General features: G+C 43.6%; 1 protein-coding gene across 2 annotated transcripts in view; it reads right to left on the reverse strand.

Moving 5' to 3' along the window:
• Window positions 1-3,242: 3,242 nt before the first annotated feature.
• rcl1 (RNA terminal phosphate cyclase-like 1) overlaps window positions 3,243-21,214 on the reverse strand; it is a 28,594-nt gene continuing 10,622 nt past the window's right edge. For both annotated transcript variants that reach the window (XM_068030459.1, XM_068030460.1), the window contains exons 5-9: window positions 19,248-19,372; window positions 16,623-16,748; window positions 13,752-13,908; window positions 11,835-11,938; window positions 3,243-6,846 (exon numbers count right to left, since the gene is read on the reverse strand). In XM_068030459.1, coding sequence (XP_067886560.1) covers window positions 6,699-6,846; window positions 11,835-11,938; window positions 13,752-13,908; window positions 16,623-16,748; window positions 19,248-19,372 — 660 coding nt within the window. In that variant the 3' untranslated portion in view covers window positions 3,243-6,698. The remainder of the gene's footprint in view (window positions 6,847-11,834; window positions 11,939-13,751; window positions 13,909-16,622; window positions 16,749-19,247; window positions 19,373-21,214) is intronic.

The raw sequence follows: 21,214 nt of genomic DNA on the forward strand, positions 1-21,214 counted from the left end.
GAAAGGGACTTACATTTATATAATGCCAAACAGTTTCAAAGCCAATGAAATACTTTGTGAAATGTCCTCACTGTTGTAATGTAGAAAAAATGGAAGCTAATTTTCACACAGCAAGGACCCATAACTATGTGATAATGACCATCTGTTCTAAGTGTTTGTTGAGGAATAAATGTTGCTCAGGACACCAGGGAGAACTCCCCTGCTCTTCCACAAATGGCATTCTTCAGTTGGGAGGTCTCATCTGAAAGATGGCACCTCTGACAGTGCAGCTTTCCCTCAAGTGTCAGCCTAGATTACATGCTCAAGTCTCTGGAGAGATCCAAAATCATGCCCTTCTGACTCAGAGGCAAGAAACTACCAGTGAGTTAAAGCTAGCACTTTAGATTCATTTAACTGGAGGATGGTATCTGAATTGTTCAATACAATTGTGACGGAAATCACACATGTCCAAATAGGAATATTAATTTCATCACACATGCCTGTGTGGAGTTTGCAAGTTCTCTCTGTGTCTGCGTGGGTTTCCTCCGGGTGCTCCGGTTTCCTCCCACATGCCAAAGACTTGCAGGTTTATAGGTAAATTGGCCATTATAAATTGCCCCTAGTATAGGTAGGTGGTAGGGAAATATGGACAGGGTGGGGATGTGGTAGGAATATGGAATTAGTGTAGGATTAGTATAAATGGGTGGTTGATGGTCGGCACAGACTCGGTGGGCCGAAGGGCCTGTTTCAGTGCTGTATCTCTAAACTAAACTAAACACTGCTTGAAACTTTTACTGGACTTTGCAAATAACTTTTTAAAAAGCAGAACTGAACAGTTAAAAAATGGCCAAGTACATTTGCATTTTGAGAAGACAAAGGCTGGCTGAGACACAGAAATAATGTACCAGTCTAGCTGGAACAAAGGGAATGCTCCCCGACTCAGTTAGCAAGATTGGTTTTGTCAATAGGGGTAATCAAAAGACACCCACACCCCTTTGACTTTGTAAGAACCAAACCACCCCCCTCCCCGCCAACTGAGTTTGTCTGAAAGACTCTGAAATCCAAACAACCCTCCAAGGACTGCTGCTTCAAACATTGTCACATGACACACCTGCTGTGTAACACTGAGGTTTTTGGATTGTCTCACAGAAAGCAAAGAGATTGCAACTGAACTGGAGGAGAAAAGTTTCTCTCCCCAGCAAAGTCCCAGGGAAACCATAGTGGAAGCTTCTATGCCTCAGAAATTTACAGGCAACCACCAAGAAGACAGTTGGAACCTCCCTTCAGCCTTCTGGAACCAGAAAAGCAAGCCTGAAATTGTGCATGTGGCCCTAGCAAGGACTTCAAGACTTTGACTTCAATTAAGGACATTACAACCCAGTATCTGAATTCCATTTATTACAAACTTTACTCCAACCTCCCAACTCTTTCTCCCCCTCTGTATCTATTTGTGTGTGGATGTGTCGCATATTAGTAATTTTAACTGGTTTAGTGATAATAAACTTACATCTTTCTTGTTTAAACCCAAGAAAACCTGTCTGATTAATTACAATTGCAAATGAACCAGAGTGCAGTGAGCAAAGACTCAGAGGTGGTAAGTTAAAATCACTTTAAAAAGATAAACCCTGTTACAGCTAAACCAGAGAAGGGGGTGAGAGGGGAGCCCAAGACCCCTTCCTCACCTGGTCAAAACTTTAAATTGAAACTGGATAGAAATTTTAATTTAGGAAAGTGCTTGATGTGTTGATTAGTCCCTAATTCACAATAATCAAATGTTTAAGAATTTGGAATAGTTTATTTGACAAGAGAAAAGGAAGTCTGATCCTGTGACTTTATTTTCATTTATACTCTACTGTTGACATATTTTTATATCTTAAACAATACATTCAACATAATTAGAACTACAATTTGAGTACTTCCTAGGAACCAGAATACAAATGTGCATTAAGGAAAAAGTAATTCCTATTTAACTTTCTATTTGGAAAAAATATAAAAATGAACAGTGAAATTGATTTTAAAAAAGATTAGTACTTTAAATAGTTACAAAAATTAGCTTTAATTTGTCAAAATATAATTTAAAATTCAATTCAAATTAAGAAATTTGAGAGTTGAATTTGAATTGAGACATGGTCCATAATACAATGCCAACTAGTATAACAAGTGGGCAAATACAGGCAGGTCAAGGAGAACTTGCATTACAACAATAACTTGCATTTATAATGTGGGGAAATGTGAGGTTATTCACTTTCATAGAAATAGAAAAACTATATTTTTTTTTTAAACAGTGAACTATTAAATGTTGGTGTCCATGCACATGAAACAAAAAATTAACATGCAGGTACAGCAAGCAATTAGGAAGGGATTTGGAGCACACCAGTAAGGAAGTCTTGCTGCAATTGTACAGGGCTTTGCTGAATCCACACCTGGTGTAGTGTGTGCAGTTTTGGTCTCTCTACATCCAATTCCTGTAATGAGGGTTGGCCTATGAGGAGAGATTGAGTAGAAGAATGTGCATACATTCTCTTGAGTTTAGAAGAATGAGGGGTGATTTCATTGAAACATGAGATGTTGAGAGGTGTTTCCCCTAGCTGGAGTGAATAGAACTAGGGGGCACTGTCTCAGGATAAAGGGTTAGCCATTTTGGACTCAGATGAGGAGAAATTTCTTCACTCAAGTGGGTAGTAACTTTTTGGAATTCTATAACCCAGAGGGGTGTGGATGTTCTGTCACTGAGTATGTTCAAGGCTGACACTGAAAGATTCTTGGAATCGGGGATCAAGTGAAGTTGAGGTTGAAGATCAAAAACAATCTTATTGAATAGCGGAGGGGCTGTACGGCCTATATCTGTTATTCTTTTGAATCTACTTCCACCACCCTTTCAGTGAATGGCTTTCACATAACCAGTAACCCCTCATCACCAACACCGCAACCCCCCCCTCTCCATTTAAAGTAAATGTTTAGTTGTCCGACCATCTTCACTTAGTTAAAAGTAAAATACTGCGGATGCTGGAAATCTGAAACAAAAACAAGAAATGCTGGATTCACTCAGCAGGTCTGGCAGCATCTGTGGAAAGAGAAGCAGAGTTAACGTTTCGGGTCAGTGACCCTTCTTCGGAACTTAGTGTTGGTTACCTGCTACAAACAAAACTCAAAAGGAGGTGTGTAACAGGTCAGGAACTCAAGGCACGATATCCAATAACCCTGTGACAACTTCATGTCAGTAAAGAGCTTTGGCTGGGCAAATACTCAGGCATTCACAACTAAAGATTTCATAGGTATTTTATTATGAAAAGGCACTTTTAAACAATGGACAGCATAAATGCATTTTGATTGGAGTGGAAGTGTATGAAAATGTAATATTTTCATTTTTAAATAGATATTTAAAAAAACAAACCATTAAAACATGGTAATTAACACACATGAATAGAAACTTCAAAAAAATACAGCCTCCTTTCTTAACAAACACTACTTGAAAAGTGACAATTACTTCCAACTTAAACTCGAGTTACCATTTCTTAATAGGCGTAGTTATCAGGCATTACATGAACAATACAGAACTTGCATTCATATAGCGCCTTTCACACACTTCCTCTCAAGAGGGCTCAAAGTTATGCTGCATTTGTATAAAGCTCTGGTTAGACCTCATCTGGAGTACTGCGTTCATTTCTGGGCACTGCATCTCAGGAAGAATATACTGGCCTTGGAGAGGGTGCAGTAGACTCACTTGAATGATTCTGCAGCTAAAAGGGTTAAATTATGAGGATGGGTTGCATAGACTTGTATTCTCGAGTATTGAAGATTAATGGGTGATCTAATTTTTGTGCATATCACTAAAGGATTTAATAGGGTAGATAGAAACGATTTCCTCTTCTGGGAGAGTCCAAAAAAGGGGCATAACCTTAAAATTAGGGAGAGGCCATTTAGGAATGATGTCAGGAAATATTTATTTACACAAAAAGTAGTGGAAATCTGAAACACTTTCACCCAAAAAAACTGTTGAACTTAGATCAGTTGAAAATTATACAACTAAGAGATAGATTTTTGTTAAAGATATTAAAGTATATGGAACTAAGGTGAGTAAACTGAGTTGAGATACAAGTCAGCCATGCTCTAACTGAACGGGCTTTGAGAAGCTGAATGGTTTCCTCCTGTTCCTAACAATGTCCCACAGGATAACGCAAAGCATTTTACAGCAATGAAGTACTTTTAAGTGCAGTCACTGTTGTAACACTGAGAAATGAAGCAGCCAATGTGCATGCAGCAATCTGCCCCGAAAACAGCAAGGAGAGAACAACCATGTGACATTGGTTGCAGGATAAATATTGGCCAGGCACCAGGGGAACTTCCCTGCCCTTCTTCAAAATACTGCCATGAGATCTTTTAAGTGCACCTGATGTGGAGGACACAGGCCTCAGTTTAACATCTTGTCCAAAAAATAACACCTGACAGTGCAGCACTCACTCAGTACAGCTTTGATGTGCCAGCCTAAATTATGCACTCAATGCTGACCCCAATGCCTTCTGACCCGAAGACAAAAATGCTACCACTGAGCCAAAGTCAATACTGATCAGCTGTTTTGACAGCAGCAGGTTTGTGTGCCCAAAGTGCAGGGTCTTTGTGGACAGTTAAGGGGATCTCCCCAGGGTGAACTCCTCATTTTTGCTCGGAAGGGACAGAGGAAGGTGATTTAGATGCTCAATCACCTATTGACTGCATACTGAGTGGCACAGGCCTAGGGGAATGTCCAGCTGTTCTCTTGGCCTAAGATTGGTACAGAACCAGTGGAGGAAGTTTTTTTTAAAAAAAGAATCAGTGGTTCATTCTTTTGCTGTTCTTTGGGAGTTGGCAAATCTACTGCAAAAAGGTACTTCCACCCTCCCCCACCCCATCCCTTAGTGCAGAGTGCAAGGGACATGAGAAATGGTCACATTAAGTCCTGAACTTAGATAAATTAAAGGTCTCCCATCATTCATTTGTTTAAGAGTTCTTAATTTTTCAGCATTAATTGTGTCTTTTTTTTTGGTTGAGCAGGAAGGGCAGGGGAATAAGAGTGAAGAACTGGTTGAACCATCATGCCTGAACCAGTTGTATTGACTCCAGTTTTACCTAGAAAACTGTTTCACTTTTTGACAAAACTGGCTGCATCCACTCTAAATTATCCAGTCATCACCATTTGTGCTTGAAATGTTATGAAACAATGAATGATGCACTTATATATTTAACTCAAGCCACTTTCAAACATAATTTTTTAACTCAACGCAGACCATGCACTGAGAAAAGACATTCTGAAGGGTCATCCCTTGGCGGCAAATACAGTACTAAATGAAAAAATTCTTCAGCTGAGTAAATGTAAGTTGTATAACAGCTTTCAGAAGGCTTTCGACAAAGTCCCATGTAAGAGATTAGCGTGTAAAATTAAAGTGCATGGGGTTGGGGGTAGTGTGTTGCGATGGATAGAAAATTGGCTGGCAGACAGGAAACAAAGAGTAGGGATAAATGGGTCTTTTTCCAAATGGCAGACAGTGACTAGTGGGGTACCGCAGGGATCAGTGCTAGGACCCCAGCTATTCACAATATATATTAATAATTTAGATGAGGGAACTAAATGTAATATCTCCAAATTTGCAGATGACACAAAACTGTGTTTTGGCTGAGTTGTGAGGAGGATGCAGAGAGGCTTCAGGGTGATTTGGACAAGTTGAGTGAGTGGTATCCACTTTGGTAGCAAAAACAGGAAGGCAGATTATCTGAACGGCTATAAGCTAAGAGAGGGGAATATGCAGCAAGTGTTCTCGTACACCAGTCGCTGAAGGTAAGCATGCAGGTGCAACAGGCGGTAAAAAAGGCAAACGGTATGTTGGCCTTCATAGCGAGAGGACTCAAGTACAGGAGCAGGGATGTCTTGCTGCAATTATACAGGGCCTTGGTGAGGCCACACCTGGAATAGTGTGTGCAGTTTTGGTCTCCTTATCTGAGGAAGGATGTTCTTGCTACAGAGGGAGTGCAGTTAAGGTTTACCAGACTGATTCCTGGGATGGTGGGACTGACGTAGGAGGAGAGATTGAGTCAGTTTGGATTATATTTGCTGGAGTTCAGAAGAGTGAGGGGGGAAAATCGCATAGAAATCTATAAAATTCTAACAGGACTTGACAGGGTAGATGCAGGAAGGATGTTCCCGATGGTGGGGGAGTCCAGAACCAGGGGTCATAGTCTAAGGATACAGGGTAAACCATTTAGGACTGAGATGAGGAGAAATTTCTTCACCCAGAGAGTGGTGAACCTGTGGAATTTGCTAACAAAGAAAGCAGTTGAGGCCAAAACATCATATGTTTCCAAGAAGGAGTTAGATATAGCTCTTGGGTTTAAAGGGATCAAAGGATATGGGGCGAAAGCGGGAACAGGCTACTGAGTTAGATGATCAGCCATGATCGTAATGAATGGCGGAGCATACTCAAAGGGCCAAATGGCCTACTCCTGCTCCTATTTTCTATGTTTTAACAAAAACAATTAGTTTCTGGTGAGAAACTGATCTCATTGAGCACTTAACAGTATAAGCCAAATGGAAAAGCAATGTAATTTTCAGATGAATCATGCCATATCCTAGGAGATCACCATTTTGCCATGTATAAATTTTCAGAGGAACAATTTTCTAAGTGAAGCTTTAAATATAAAAAGAACTGCACTAAACATATCAAGGTGCAACAGTGTGGTAGTCACTTCTATGTGACGGTCTTGCTGATGTTAGAAAAGCCAATGCCAATACAAGTCATTAATACTTTCTCTCCACCTTTCTGTTCTTCCATGGGCTGGGCTTCAATTTTGAACATGATTTGGAAGAAGCTTTTCAAATGGCGCAGAAACTCAATCCTTTAAAAAAATAAAAAAAGTTACACATTTTCAGGGTCAGCAGTCTTATTACTGTTTCACTTTTGTACTCATGAAATATTTAACAAAAACCCTGCATCTTACAGTCCCAAGACAAATATTTTTTTCAGAATCTCAACATTTCGTCCATCAGACTTGTACTATGCAGGAATGTAAAGCTCACAGCACTAAGACCTACACACCAAATAAGAGAATCCACAGAGGAACGATGAGTCAAAGCTCAGCAATAAAATATAAAAACCTTTCCATTTTCAACTTTATTAATTTTTAAAAATGGACCAAGTAAATGATTAACGTTGCTCGTGAAAAGTCATGTTCATTCAATTTGATAGAAGCAACTATCAAATAGTTTAAATTAATCCCTTTCGCAGCAATTGGCTGTGAGTACTCCTCGCAACTGACAAACTGAACCAGATCAGTCTTTGTTCCACATTTCTAATTTAAGACAATTAAAGTGTGGTCTGGAGAAACAAAGTTACTACAATGAGCCTAATTTGTGACAGGCGCTAATTAAAACAGGTAGAGATGCCAAAATAAAATTGTGTCTCAAAACTTCATCGTTTTTATATTGACTTTAAAATAAGACAATCGCCTGAATCAAAACATTTCTGAGGAATGTGAATAGGCTCCACTATTGGTACGTTCTCAGACACCGAGGAGGGGGAAAAAAATCGAATATTATAACCCACACTCTTCCCCAACCCCTCAAAAGAAAAACACTGGTTCAAACTTTGAATTGTCCATGACTGCAGCTCTCAACCGTGGGTCCGCAGCCCCCTAGGGGTTTGCATGACCATCACCACCAAGTTCACCACCACCTTCGAGGACAATTAGGGATGGGCAACAAATGCTAGCCTTGCCAGAACTGCCCATATCCCATGGAAGAATAAAAGACATTTCAAGGGGCCCCCCGCCAAAAGTAATTTACACAAAGTGAAGTTGGTGATTAATATCAATGATCAGATCCAGTTATGGTGCCACCAGGTGACTCTCCTGGGAACTGCAGCTATAAAGATCTCACATTAAGCATAGCTTCAGTCTCTGGTTTTACTCATTTTAAAATACTCCCCGAGGGTTCCTCATCCTGAGTTACAGAGGGGTAGAGAACCAATCCAGACAATTCGGTTCTGGGTACTCCCTGTGACCGCATGGGTTTCCTCCGGGTGCTCCGGTTTCCTCCCACATGCCAAAGACTTGCGGGTTGATAGGTAAATTGGCTATTGTAAAAAATTGCCCCTAGTGTAGGAAGGTGGGGATGTGAGAGGGAAAAATGGGATTAATGTAGGATTAGCATAAATGGGTGGTTGATGGTCGGCGTGGACTCGTTGGGCGGAAGGGCCTGTTTCGTTGCTGTATCTCTCTATGACTATGACAATTCCCCTTCAGTTGGCGGCCCATATGGTTGGGTCTGGTGAACAAGGAGAAACAGGTTGAACTGTCACTTGTGTTCATTCATTTACATTGTTTCTTGATGTCACACCCTGGCAATTTCTGCCTCAACTGCACAATATCAGCAATAGAGCATCAAAATTTAGCCACAGGGTGATGAAAATTTTTCATGCAACAGTTTAATTTCCCAAATATAAATAAGAGGAACAACAGCCTCTAACTAACTCCAGTTGCCCCCTTCAAATCAATATTAAATGTAATGTGATACTTAAGGCAGTTGCTTACAAAGAAAGGGAACATGCTGAGGGAGAGTCAGAGCAAGAATTCAAACTCCTCAGATCCTTCTAGGAACTGTGACAACTAAAGAAACCAATAGACTCATTTACAGCTGGACACTGCAGTGCCACAACAGAATGAGAAGCAACTGAGAGATCAATGGTTCCAGTAAATCAGTGTCAAGAAGCAAATACAGATATTGATTCCAAACTCTATCCCTGACAGACTTTATTGACCCAACAGCAGAGAATTTAGGCACATGTTGACAGAAGCAAAGATTACAGGACCCCAAATACGTCCAAGTGTCCTACTGGAGTTCACCCAGCATAATGTGGTCTTTTCCCAGTACACAGAATTGGGATGATTCTCACTGGATTACTCTCCAGATAATGCCTTGTCTTTCAAAGTCTCAGAAATTTCCTTTTAGCCATAAGATGGGGCAATTGCCTTCAAAATGTTGGTTGAGGTTACACAGGGCCAATGTTTAAATCCAATGCCATTTATGAGGCTCACTCACCACCAACTTACAACATGGGAAATACAAAACTCCATGGCAGGGGGCTCTGCAAAGGTATTCTCACTTTGTGATTGATCCTCCCTCCCAGTTATTCCACCTATTTGCTTTTACCCAGAGTCTACCTGTTTTTTGCCTCAAATCTACCTCATAACTTAGTTGTGGATCTGGTAAACGGAGCAGAGGCCCTTCTACTGCATATATAGGGGCTCCGATCTCCACGTTGTGACAGAATTGTTGCTCAACAAATTTCACATCAAGTAAAACAAAAGTATATTTAATTAACTTTTATAGAGAAAGAAATACTTGATTTGAGTTACAGGTGGTCCATGGCATTTTTATAACATGGGAAGGGAGCCTCAGAAGCAGAAAGGTTGAGAACCCCTGCGTTACATTACCTTGTAATGCAGTCAGGTCTGGCCTACCTTCAGTCTTCTGATCTAAAAAAGCTATTAAAAAAACTTGCGCCCACCTCCAAAATGACCAATGGGGAGCAGGATGAAAGGGATCTAAAGTTAGTTTTTTTTCATATATGCAATATATATATATATATAATATATATATATATATATATATGCAAATTAATGACAAATGAATACAGGTAACCTTTCACCAAGCTTAGCATTTATAATATTTATTAATTTTAAATCATGTCACGAGTCTTCATTTTGCTAATTGAGGATTACATCGATGTTGAACTATTCTGTGCCTGACTGCAAATTCAATATTTGCATTCAATGACAATGAGTATGAATGATTAATGATTAATGCCGAGGTACAAATTGGGTTTCCACACAAGTGGACTTTCGCTTTTATTTAATTTGAAAATGTTCTGGGATTAAGCCAGTTCATTTTACTGGGCATTCAATCATTTACTCTGCGCTGCCACACTAAAAAAAAAACATTGATCCAACATCAAACCTTAAATGCGGCATGCTTTCACAATTACTGGCTTAAGAAGAATCAGAGAATCCTGCAGCAGAGGCAGCAGCCATTCAGTCCATCATGCCTGAGCTAATTCTTGGAAAGAGTTGTCCAATTAGTTACTGCAGCCCATACTCTCTCCACGCAGCCCTGCAAAATCTTGCTTTTTCAAGTCTTTACCCAATTTCCTTTCAAAAGTTACCAATGAGTCTGCTTCCACCATCCTTTCAGGCTATGCATCCCAGATCCCAACAACTCACTGCAAAAAAAAATTCTCGTTAAGAATATGGGATTAATGTAGCATTAGTATAAATGGGTGGTTGATGGTCAGCACAAACTCGGTGGGCCGAAGGGCCTGTTTCAGTGCTGTATCTCGAAATAAATAAATAAACAGTCTATTCGGAGTATTCTGTGAAGTTGTAATGTAGGAAATCCAGCAGCCAATTTGTATTCAGCAAGGTTTTACAAACAAAAATGTGATAATGACCAGATAATCAGTTTTTTTTTTTTTTCATGTTTGTGCTTGGGCCCTTGCCTGTTCAGTTTTCTGTCAATTAACATCCTCTCTGTACTAACGCTTTGTCTATCACCACACCATTAACATACTGTTTGCCTTTGCTCCATGACCTTCTGGTCAGTTATTCTCTGTGACCTTGTCCTATCAGCGCCTTCTCTTTTGTTATCTCTTGCCCCACCCCCACTTTACTTGCTTAAAACCTATTACATTTCTAACCTCTGCCAGTTCTGATGAAGGGTCACTGACCTGAAATGTTAACTCTGCTTCTCTCTCCACAGATCTGAGTATTTCCAGCATTTCTTGTTTTTATATCAGTTTTAGTGATGGTTAGGATAAAGAGTGGCCAATACATTGGGAAGAACTCTCCCATTCTTCTTTGAACCAGTGCCATGGAATATTTTGCATCAGTCTGAAAGGGTAGGCAGAGTCTTGTGCTAAAAATGGCACCTCTGACGATGTAGCACGTCCTCAGTAATGCACTGAAGTGTCAGTCTAGATTAGGTGCTCAAATCTCAGGAACACAGCTTGAATATACAATATTGTGACTCAGAGATAAGAGTGTTACCACAGAGCCAAGACTGACATAAATCTCTAAAGGTTATATGCCAGGATCACACTCGTTAACCAGTATGGGTAAGCTCTGCTGCCATTAGTATGCAACTCTCTCAAGCTGATGTGGCTGAAGAAATTGAAGAACAAGGAGAGAGAAAAAAGGAAAGCAATAGTGAATCAAATCTAAGAAAGTAAATCAAGTAGATGGGAAAGGGAAAAGAAAAATAAAACAAAGAAAAGATAAACAAAAAACAAAGTACATCATACATTGGGCAGTGACACCCCATAATATGCTTTACCAAAACCGCTGTGACAATCCTGACCTAGGAGATAGACAGAAATCAATGTGACCTATTCTCTTTTCATTTTTACCCGATTCAGTGTTTCATTTCACTTTTGCGACTTTACTCCAGTCCAACGGAGAAAGGAGAAAGGGGAAACTGCTCCCTGCACGGACTCCTGGTAAATCAACATCTGCCTGGCATTGTTATTCACAAACTTCACAAAAATGAGAGGTGAAGAACACTCCAAGTTTGACAGTCTTGTGATGGCACTGCCACTCTTCAGTTATCACAGTACTGTACCTCTTGAAGAAACAGCACCGGTACCGTGATAACTGAAAAAGGACAGTTCAGATTTCTTCCAACCTCCAGTCATGGAAACATCTTGAAAACGAATAAATGAGGCACATTTTAAACCAACACAAGAAGAAAAAAAGCACGATATAGCAAACTGATCTTCTTGCAGCAAGTTCACATCCATGCCAACACGCATACATAATGGAAGGCTTTCACTTACGTGTATGGGGACAGTGGACCAATCTGAACTTTCGAAACATCCTGTTGTCCAAGGGCCATGTATAGTAGAGCCAAACTTTGATTTATCGAATCCACACAGCCACCCTATACAAACAAAATGAGAAAACAAAGCCAGTTGCAAAAGCCCAACGTTGCCTTACAGGGAAAGCTATAATCAAAGTGACACACAAAGCACTAGGTTCTAGTCTACAGAGAATGCACCAAAATGAAAATGAAGCAAGGCACTGATAAGACTGGCTCTCTACTTCAGCACTAACACCTGATGCTGTATAGTTCCATGGGTGGTAGCAGCCATACAACAAAATACTTCAGGCTGACACTCCAGTGCAGTACTGAGGAGTGTCACACTGCCAGAGGTGCCATCTTTCAGTTGAGACATTAAACTGAGGTCTTCCTCAGGTAGATGTAGAAGATATCATGGCACTATTCCAAGAGGAGCAGGGCAGGTCATCCTGATGTCCTGGCCAATATTTATCCCTCAATCAGCTTACGAAACAGAACAATTTCGGCATGGCATCCAGATTGAAGATAAATTTCTGTTGAAACATTTTGAAGATCGCTACAAATTAGTCTGTGCTTCCATAGCTGAGCTCAACTGGAAGCGATTCATTCAAAGCAACTCACACTTGCTGAAAAATTATTTGAGTGTGCACAAGACAAATCAATTCCTTATACCATTACGCTGGCATTACTTTGTAGTTTCTTAGTCTTGTGACCTCAAGACACTCCCCTCCAATTGTATACAGACTACTTTCAAGTGCATTAATCACCAGGTAATGCAACAGAGACAGTTATATATTTAATGCCCAAAACTGCACTATTCTTAAGTGAAACATATACTTACAAATCAGACACATTGTCTTTAGGATAGAACCCTAGCACTGAAAATCATCAAATATCACATTAGAAGGATCAGTAGAATTGGAGCAGGCAGCCCAGAAATTAAAGCCGAACTGATCAGAACAATGGCAAATGAAGTATAATACTGACCAATGTAAAGTATTCCACATTGGAAGTAAATTAGCCAACACATGAGCTCCATGGATGGCATTGAAATAGCTAAGGATGAATTTGCAAAAGATCTGGAGTTTTAATAGACTAAGTGCTCAAGATGCCTAATCAATTCAGAACAGCAATCAACAAAGTCAATAGAATATTGAACTACATCACCAAAAACGTAGAAAACTAGTCTGGGGAGCTAATGATGAAACTGCACAGGGCTCCGATTCAGACTGCACCTCAAGTACTGCATCCAGTTCAGGTCTACTGACACAAAGGACCGATGTTTGCTTTCACTTAGAAACTAGCTTCCGAAGGGCCTCGTTTGACCTGCATTGAACTAGTTGTTCTTGGCCAGAGTTTTTGTCAAGGTGTTACAACTCGTTTCAGCAGCCCATGGTAAACGAGAGAAAAGGCAAGCTTCTTGTACCTAAATGCTATCCAGTTAACCATGAAGTGAGTACCTTAGACTAAGAAAAGGATCAGGGTCAGTTTTTATGCTATGAACACCCACCCCCGCCCCACCAAGGGGTCTACCAGCATGCTTGCGCTCTCCATCTTGACTCAACAATTAAGAACAGTTCGAATACTACTTTTCTTGATGACCTAGACTTGGGTGTACGGGCACAATTTCAAAATTTGTTATGACACAGAACTTGGAAGTATTGTGAACTGAGGAGGATAGTGATAGACTTCAAGAGAACATAGACAGGCTGGTGGAATGGGCAGACACATGGCAGATGAAAAGCAAGCAATTCACTGGTCTATCGGAGATAACTTTTTCTTTAGAAAAGAAATTAATTATTTGCAACAGCCCAATTTTTCTCCCCCCCGCCCTTCCATAATAGCTCTGAATTTCCTGCTGTTAAGACCACAAAATAGTTTAGTAGATACTCACTCTATAGACTTCTTCTAAAAGCAGCTTTGCACAGTTCTTGCCAAGGTCTTCTGGTAGGACCGGTGACCCTTGACCCTGAGGATTTGAAGCCAGCTCAGCACTGAGAAACGTTCCATTTATTGTTTCTGCCACTAAAGACAAGCCAAATCCCGGGGACCTAAAAGATAATCACAGGGTGTTAAAATACTTAAACCCAAATCAAGAGGTTTTAAATCTCACTCCCACACTTCTAACCAGTGTAATATGGCAATTTTCCCAGGACAACTCATAGTACATTAAGTAAACTGAGCTTAAGGACTCGAGTCCTTTACTTTTCACTAGACAGGGCGATACTGTCATTTTGAAATTTAGTCACAGAAAAACATATACACTACTTTAATTGTAGAGTTTTGTTCTCACATTAATGTGTGGCATGGTTTAATATTTTGTCACTTAGGGAATTAACTATCTAATCCTGCATACAGACAGTATCCACAAGATATAGCCAGACTTCACATGAGCAGGAATATGCATTCAATTTTGTTTTGTTTTTTTCAAATACCAATACTCTACCAAATATAAGACAATAGCAACATTGGGATAATGAAAACCTTGCTAAACTACAGTGCTGGTGGTTGACAGGGATTTCCATTTCGTAGTTCCAAGCTTGAATCCCGTTAACATTTAAATTGAGTTACACTCCACTACAGAGAATCACGAGTTCAGGGCCAAGTAAGTTAATGGAAGGGTTTCCCCCCAAAGTGTCACTATTAGATAGAGCGAGGGGGGGGGAAGAGCGAGGGGGGGGGAAGAGCGAGGGGGGGGGAAGAGCGAGGGGGGGGGAAGAGCGAGGGGGGGGGAAGAGCGAGGGGGGGGGGAAGAGCGAGGGGGGGGGGAAGAGCGAGGGGGGGGGGGAAGAGCGAGGGGGGGGGAAGAGCGAGGGGGGGGGAAGAGCGGGGGGGGAAGAGCGAGGGGGGGGGAAGAGCGAGGGGGGGGGAAGAGCGAGGGGGGGGGAAGAGCGAGGGGGGGGGAAGAGCGAGGGGGGGGGAAGAGCGAGGGGGGGGGAAGAGCGAGGGGGGGGGAAGAGCGAGGGGGGGGGAAGAGCGAGGGGGGGGGAAGAGCGAGGGGGGGGGAAGAGCGAGGGGGGGGGAAGAGCGAGGGGGGGGGAAGAGCGAGGGGGGGGGAAGAGCGAGGGGGGGGGAAGAGCGAGGGGGGGGAAGAGCGAGGGGGGGGAAGAGCGAGGGGGGGGGAAGAGCGAGGGGGGGGGAAGAGCGAGGGGGGGGAAGAGCGAGGGGGGGGAAGAGCGAGGGGGGGGGAAGAGCGAGGGGGGGGGAAGAGCGAGGGGGGGGAAGAGCGAGGGGGGGGGAAGAGCGAGGGGGGGGGAAGAGCGAGGGGGGGGGAAGAGCGAGGGGGGGGGAAGAGCGAGGGGGGGGGAAGAGCGAGGGGGGGGGAAGAGCGAGGGGGGGGGAAGAGCGAGGGGGGGGGAAGAGCGAGGGGGGGGGAAGAGCGAGGGGGGGGGAAGAGCGAGGGGGGGGGAAGAGCGAGGGGGGGGGAAGAGCGAGGGGGGGGGAAGAGCGAGGGGGGGGGAAGAGCGAGGGGGGGGGAAGAGCGAGGGGGGGGGAAGAGCGAGGGGGGGGAAGAGCGAGGGGGGGGAAGAGCGAGGGGGGGGGAAGAGCGAGGGGGGGGGAAGAGCGAGGGGGGGGGAAGAGCGAGGGGGGGGGAAGAGCGAGGGGGGGGGAAGAGCGAGGTGGGGGGAAGAGCGAGGTGGGGGGAAGAGCGAGGTGGGGGGAAGAGCGAGGTGGGGGGAAGAGCGAGGTGGGGGGAAGAGCGAGGTGGGGGGAAGAGCGAGGTGGGGGGAAGAGCGAGGTGGGGGGAAGAGCGAGGGGGGGGGAAGAGCGAGGGGGGGGGAAGAGCGAGGGGGGGGGAAGAGCGAGGGGGGGGGAAGAGCGAGGGGGGGGAAGAGCGAGGGGGGGGAAGAGCGAGGGGGGGGAAGAGCGAGGGGGGGGAAGAGCGAGGGGGGGGAAGAGCGAGGGGGGGGAAGAGCGAGGGGGGGGAAGAGCGAGGGGGGGGAAGAGCGAGGGGGGGGAAGAGCGAGGGGGGGGAAGAGCGAGGGGGGGGAAGAGCGAGGGGGGGGAAGAGCGAGGGGGGGGAAGAGCGAGGGGGGGGAAGAGCGAGGGGGGGGAAGAGCGAGGGGGGGGAAGAGCGAGGGGGGGGAAGAGCGAGGGGGGGGAAGAGCGAGGGGGGGGGAAGAGCGAGGGGGGGGGGAAGAGCGAGGGGGGGGGAAGAGCGAGGGGGGGGAAGAGCGAGGGGGGGGAAGAGCGAGGGGGGGGAAGAGCGAGGGGGGGGAAGAGCGAGGGGGGGGGGAAGAGCGAGGGGGGGGGGGAAGAGCGAGGGGGGGGGGGGAAGAGCGAGGGGGGGGGGAAGAGCGAGGGGGGGGGGAAGAGCGAGGGGGGGGGAAGAGCGAGGGGGGGGGGAAGAGCGAGGGGGGGGGGAAGAGCGAGAGGGAGAGAGAGAGAGAAAGAGGGAGAGAGAGAGAGAGAGAAAGACAGAGGAAGAGATAACAGCACGAAGGGAGACCTATCAATTTCAGTAAATCATCAGAGTATCGAGAAACAATGACAGCAATTAGAGAAAAGTTGGCAATGCATAGTATTAAATCTAAAATCACAGAACTACAACATGGAGAATCACTGTAAATTAAAACAAAGCACAACATACACATTTGTAGAAAACTGCTTGAAATTTCAACTGCACTTTTGGTGATTGTTAATGAGAGCATCTAACTGGCTTTCTTCCATGCGCTACATTTTTTAAAAAAAAATCATGAAAAATTTTGATCTTCCTCAAAATTACATTTAAGACTGGGTCTCCTGTTGCCCCAGACAGACTCACTTTCCTGAATTTGCTCCTTTCATGTGATCAGTGTAGATGTAGATATCTGGTATGAACTTATTTAAAATGCTTCTGGCTGAATCAACAATCCTGTTGGCTATCTGTGGAGACACCCTGACAGAGTATCTGCAATTCTCAGTGAAGGAAAGTCATACAGCAGCAAATGCTGAAACAGAGGACAGCAATGCAACAAATGCTTCAACAATACTTCCAAAGTAATGCACAGGTCTATTACTAGGTGTAAGTAAATAAATTCATCTGTAAATATATTGTACAATGGTAATTTCCCTCACACTATCCCTCCCTCTTTGTCTTTCTTGCCTGCTTTGGGTCCCGTGGGCTGTTCCTTATGAGGGGAGGCACAGTGGCGCAGTGGTTAGCACCGCAGCCTCACAGCTCCAGGGACCCGGGTTCGATTCCGGGTACTGCCTGTGTGGCGTTTGCAAGTTCTCCCTGTGTCTGCGTGGGTTTTCTCCGGGTGCTCCAGTTTCCTCCCACAAGCCAAAAGACTTGCAGGTTGATAGGTAAATTGGCCATTATAAATTGTCACTAGTATAGGTAGGTGGTAGGGAAATATAGGGACAGGTGGAGATGTTTGGTAGGAATATGGGATTAGTGTAGGATTAGTATAAATGGGTGGTTGATGTTCGGCACAGACTCGGTGGGCCGAAGGGCCTGTTTCAGTGCTGTATCTCTAATCATAATCAGACAGGTGACTATAAATCTGCTGTAGAATGCACTACAAAGAGGCTACAGAAGTAATTTGCCCCACTCTGGACAAATCGCACAGCCTCAGTCTCCTCTTCCACCTGGGATTACACAGCTAACAGGAACCTATATTTATACAACACCTTCAACACAATAAAACATCCCAAGTAAAGGCCTGCTCAGGTCGGGAAAAAGAACCCGACCCGAACCCGACCAATCCACAGCGGACTCGCGTTCGACCCAGCCCAAGTCCCTCCAATTTCGCCCTGACCCGACCATCCCTTTACTTACCTTCCGACTGGGAAGCTCCACGAAGCTGCAACGCATGCGTGATGACATCATAGTGACATCACTCGCTCACTGCGCAGACTCTGTTTCGTCCAGGACTCCCACCTCAGGTTAAATTTTTTTATTTTTAATACTTACCGGCAGAGCACTTACCGTGCATGTCCAGCCCAACCCAACCTGGACTCGGCCCGACCCGAGCCCGAAAGACGCACCCGACTCAAACTCAACACATGTCGTCAGGTCCCATCGGGTAGCAGGCCTTTAATCCCAAGGCTCTTCACAGGAGCATTATAAAACAAAGTATGACACTGAGCCACATAACGAGATATCAGGGTAGATAACCAAATGCTTGGTCAAAGAGGTAGGTTTTATGGAGTGTCTTGAAGAAGGAAAGTAGAGAGGTAGAGAGATGTAGGGAGGGTATTCTATAGCTTCAGCCCTAGGCAACTCAAGGCACAGTCATTAATGATGGGGCAATTAAAATCAGGGATGCACAAGAGGCCAGAATATGAGGGTTGTGGGGCTAGAGGAGATTACAGAGATAGGGAGGGGAAAGGCCATGGAGGGATTTGAAAACAAGAATCAGAATTTTAAAATCAAGACTTTGCTTGTCCAGGAGCAACAGGGGAATGGGACTTGGAGCGAGTTAAGACACTGACTGGGATGCACTGTGGGGTTTTTCTGAATATGGGAAGAGGAGGATGAGGGAGAATCTGGTTATTAAAGCTTTGTAATTTCTACTGCTGTCCTAGCCATACCTCCAATTTAACTGCTTACAGCGGATGCCACAAGTTTCACATCTCAGGACACCGAGGAAAAGTTTGAAAATTCCACACAAAGACTCGACAATAAATTATTCCAGCATGTGCCATTTAGTGCTTGATAGGTTTGACAGGCATCAGCTTTGGCTCAATTCTCGAACTCTTGCCTCTGAGTCAGCAGGTTGTGGGTTTAAGCTCCACTCCAAAGACTTGAGCATGCAATCTAGGCTGGTACTCCACTGCAGTGCTGAGGGATTCGTGCACTGTTGGAGGTGCCATCTTTTGGATCAGAATGAGGATCCGCCTGCCCTCTCAGATGGACAAAAAGTGACCAGCAGGACAGTCCTCTCCAATGTTCGGGCCAATTCTTAACCCTGAACTATCACTAAAAAGATTATCTGGTTATTAACTGCACTGCTGTTTGTGGGAGCTTGCTGTACAGAAATTGCCATGTTTACCGATATTGCAATAGCAACTACACTTCAAAGTACCTCATTGGCTCTTAAGTGTTTGGGAAGTCCCAAGATGGTGAAAGGCTTTGTATAAATGCAAGTTCTTTCTTCCCCATTACAACCCAAAATGTCTGCTTTCCTTGTCCAAATGTTATCTACACTCCAGTGCAGATTTATAATTGTCATAATTCATATGGTTCAAAACAGCTTCATGTACCCTGACTTGGCACAATAATGAGGCAATATTTAACTCCATGGACTGGGGGAAAGAAAAATTGCTTAGAAACTCATTTTTCTCTCCTTCCTTCCCCTCCCAAATTATGTGCTTCTATAAAACACTGCTCCCAAAAGTGAATAATGTTTTAACAAACAGGATGAGCTGCATGTACAGAACTAGGCTGCGTGCAGAAGGATACGCCACACCTCTGATCCGCTTGATTTTGCCAGGGTCAGTAAACTGGACAGGCTTCAAAAACCTCCGCACTGGGCACGAGAACATAACTTCACCACCTCCTCCAGGGGCCATGCCTCTCCGGACTACCTATCAAAGCAAGCACAGTATCTTTACTTCAATTACAAATAACTGAGGTAACACAAGGTTATAGAGTTTATTTTACATGCTCTGGGTCCCTTTGAAAGATTAGATAAGGGTTGTAAGAGTCATCACATTCTGTGGAGATCAACGTTTAATTTGTAGTTAATAACCTAATTGTACTGGAGCAATAGCACATCGTGTTTGTTTCGGCATCTCTCAAATTTGAGCCCAAATTACAGGAAACATTGATTTTGGATGGGGTGGGGGGAAAAAAAAAGAGAAAACACTCCTCTATCTTAACAAAAAGAATCTTCTTTATATCCCATACATCCAATGCATAGTAACATTCAGATCTATTTTTAAAAAGGGACCATTATATTTTAGAGGGAGGTGAATATAAAAGCCATAACAAATAAGATCTCATACAAGTGACCTCAACGGATCTTAATGCAAAGTGTACTGTGTCCTCCTCTAAATAACCTTTATCACTAAATTTTAATGTAACTATTTCTCCAATATTTGCATTCATAAGCATAATGCTTATAAAATACATTGTCACTTAAAAGGTGCAACACCCCATCTCAAGGGATGGTTCTTGAGGGATATCACCTGTAAAATGTATCCAATATTGCAGCCTACTCCTACTTAAGCATACTACGGGATTCATACAACACCAGATGAAGCAGCTATTCTTATTCATAACAGTAACTGTCTCTGCTTACCAATGTGATACCACAACTTAACAGCCCCCCAACCCACCCCCTGAACAAACACAATTCTGACTTAACAATTCTAATACAAATTTTAGGTGTCACATTGCAGAAAAGGAGATTAATGCCAAGAACAGACCACCACAGTGAAATATTCTTATTAAAAGCCAGCACAAGTTAGTTTTATTTTTACATTCAGTGCTGAGAAACTGAATTTTGGCACTGTCAGCAACAACTTATATTAGGTTCAAAACTGCCAGGCGCAGTGAAGATGGTCTGATCTGCCTCAACAATAGGTCAGAAATAATTTTTGCTGACAGTTAGAATTATTGGGTTAACTGAAAAATTCTCTCCGAACTCACCATCTTCTGATGTGTCCATGACAACAATCTTGCATTTATGTAACACCTTTAACATAGTAAGACGTTCCAAGGTGCTTCACAGGGCTATGAAATCATGTAAAATTAGCACCAAATTGAGGTGATTAAATGCTTGGTCAAAGAAGTAGGTTTTGAGGAGCGTCTTAAAGGAGGAGAGAGGGGTGGAGAGGCAGAGGTTTAGGGAAGGAATTAGAGAACTTTGGGCCAAGACAGTTGAAGGCTAAGGGAATGGGGGGTGCACAAGAGACTAGTATTGAAGGAACACGGAGTTCTCAAGAGGATTGTAGGCTGGATGAGGTTACAGAGACAGGGAGGGAGCAAGACCATGGAAGAATGTGAACACAAAAATGCTAAAACACAAGCACTGGTGGGTTGGCAGCCAATACTGGTCAGCAAGCAGAGAGTGTGATGGGTGAATGGGACTTGGTGCGAGTTAGGATAGAGGGAACACAGCTTTGGATGAGCTGAAATTTATGAAGGGTGGAATTTGAAAGGCAGACACCAAATTACGAGTAGCTGTGTGCTTGTGATCATCAATTTCATCTACACCCAGAAGAGGGGGCAGATTTGAATCCCAGTTTGTGCCATGTCTAAATTCAAGTAACAAAGAAATAGCCTGCTTCTGGTACAGCTGTTAGCCTGCCTTTAAACAAAAGATTTCAGAACATACTCAAGCAATTAAGTGGCAAATTAGATACAATGTCAGAGATTTAAAAAAAGCTCTTCCAGGCATTAAAATATTGTCACAGAAAGAACAT

This window comes from Heterodontus francisci, chromosome 4 (assembly GCF_036365525.1).
Source record: "Heterodontus francisci isolate sHetFra1 chromosome 4, sHetFra1.hap1, whole genome shotgun sequence".
NCBI classification, from domain to species: domain Eukaryota; kingdom Metazoa; phylum Chordata; class Chondrichthyes; order Heterodontiformes; family Heterodontidae; genus Heterodontus; species Heterodontus francisci.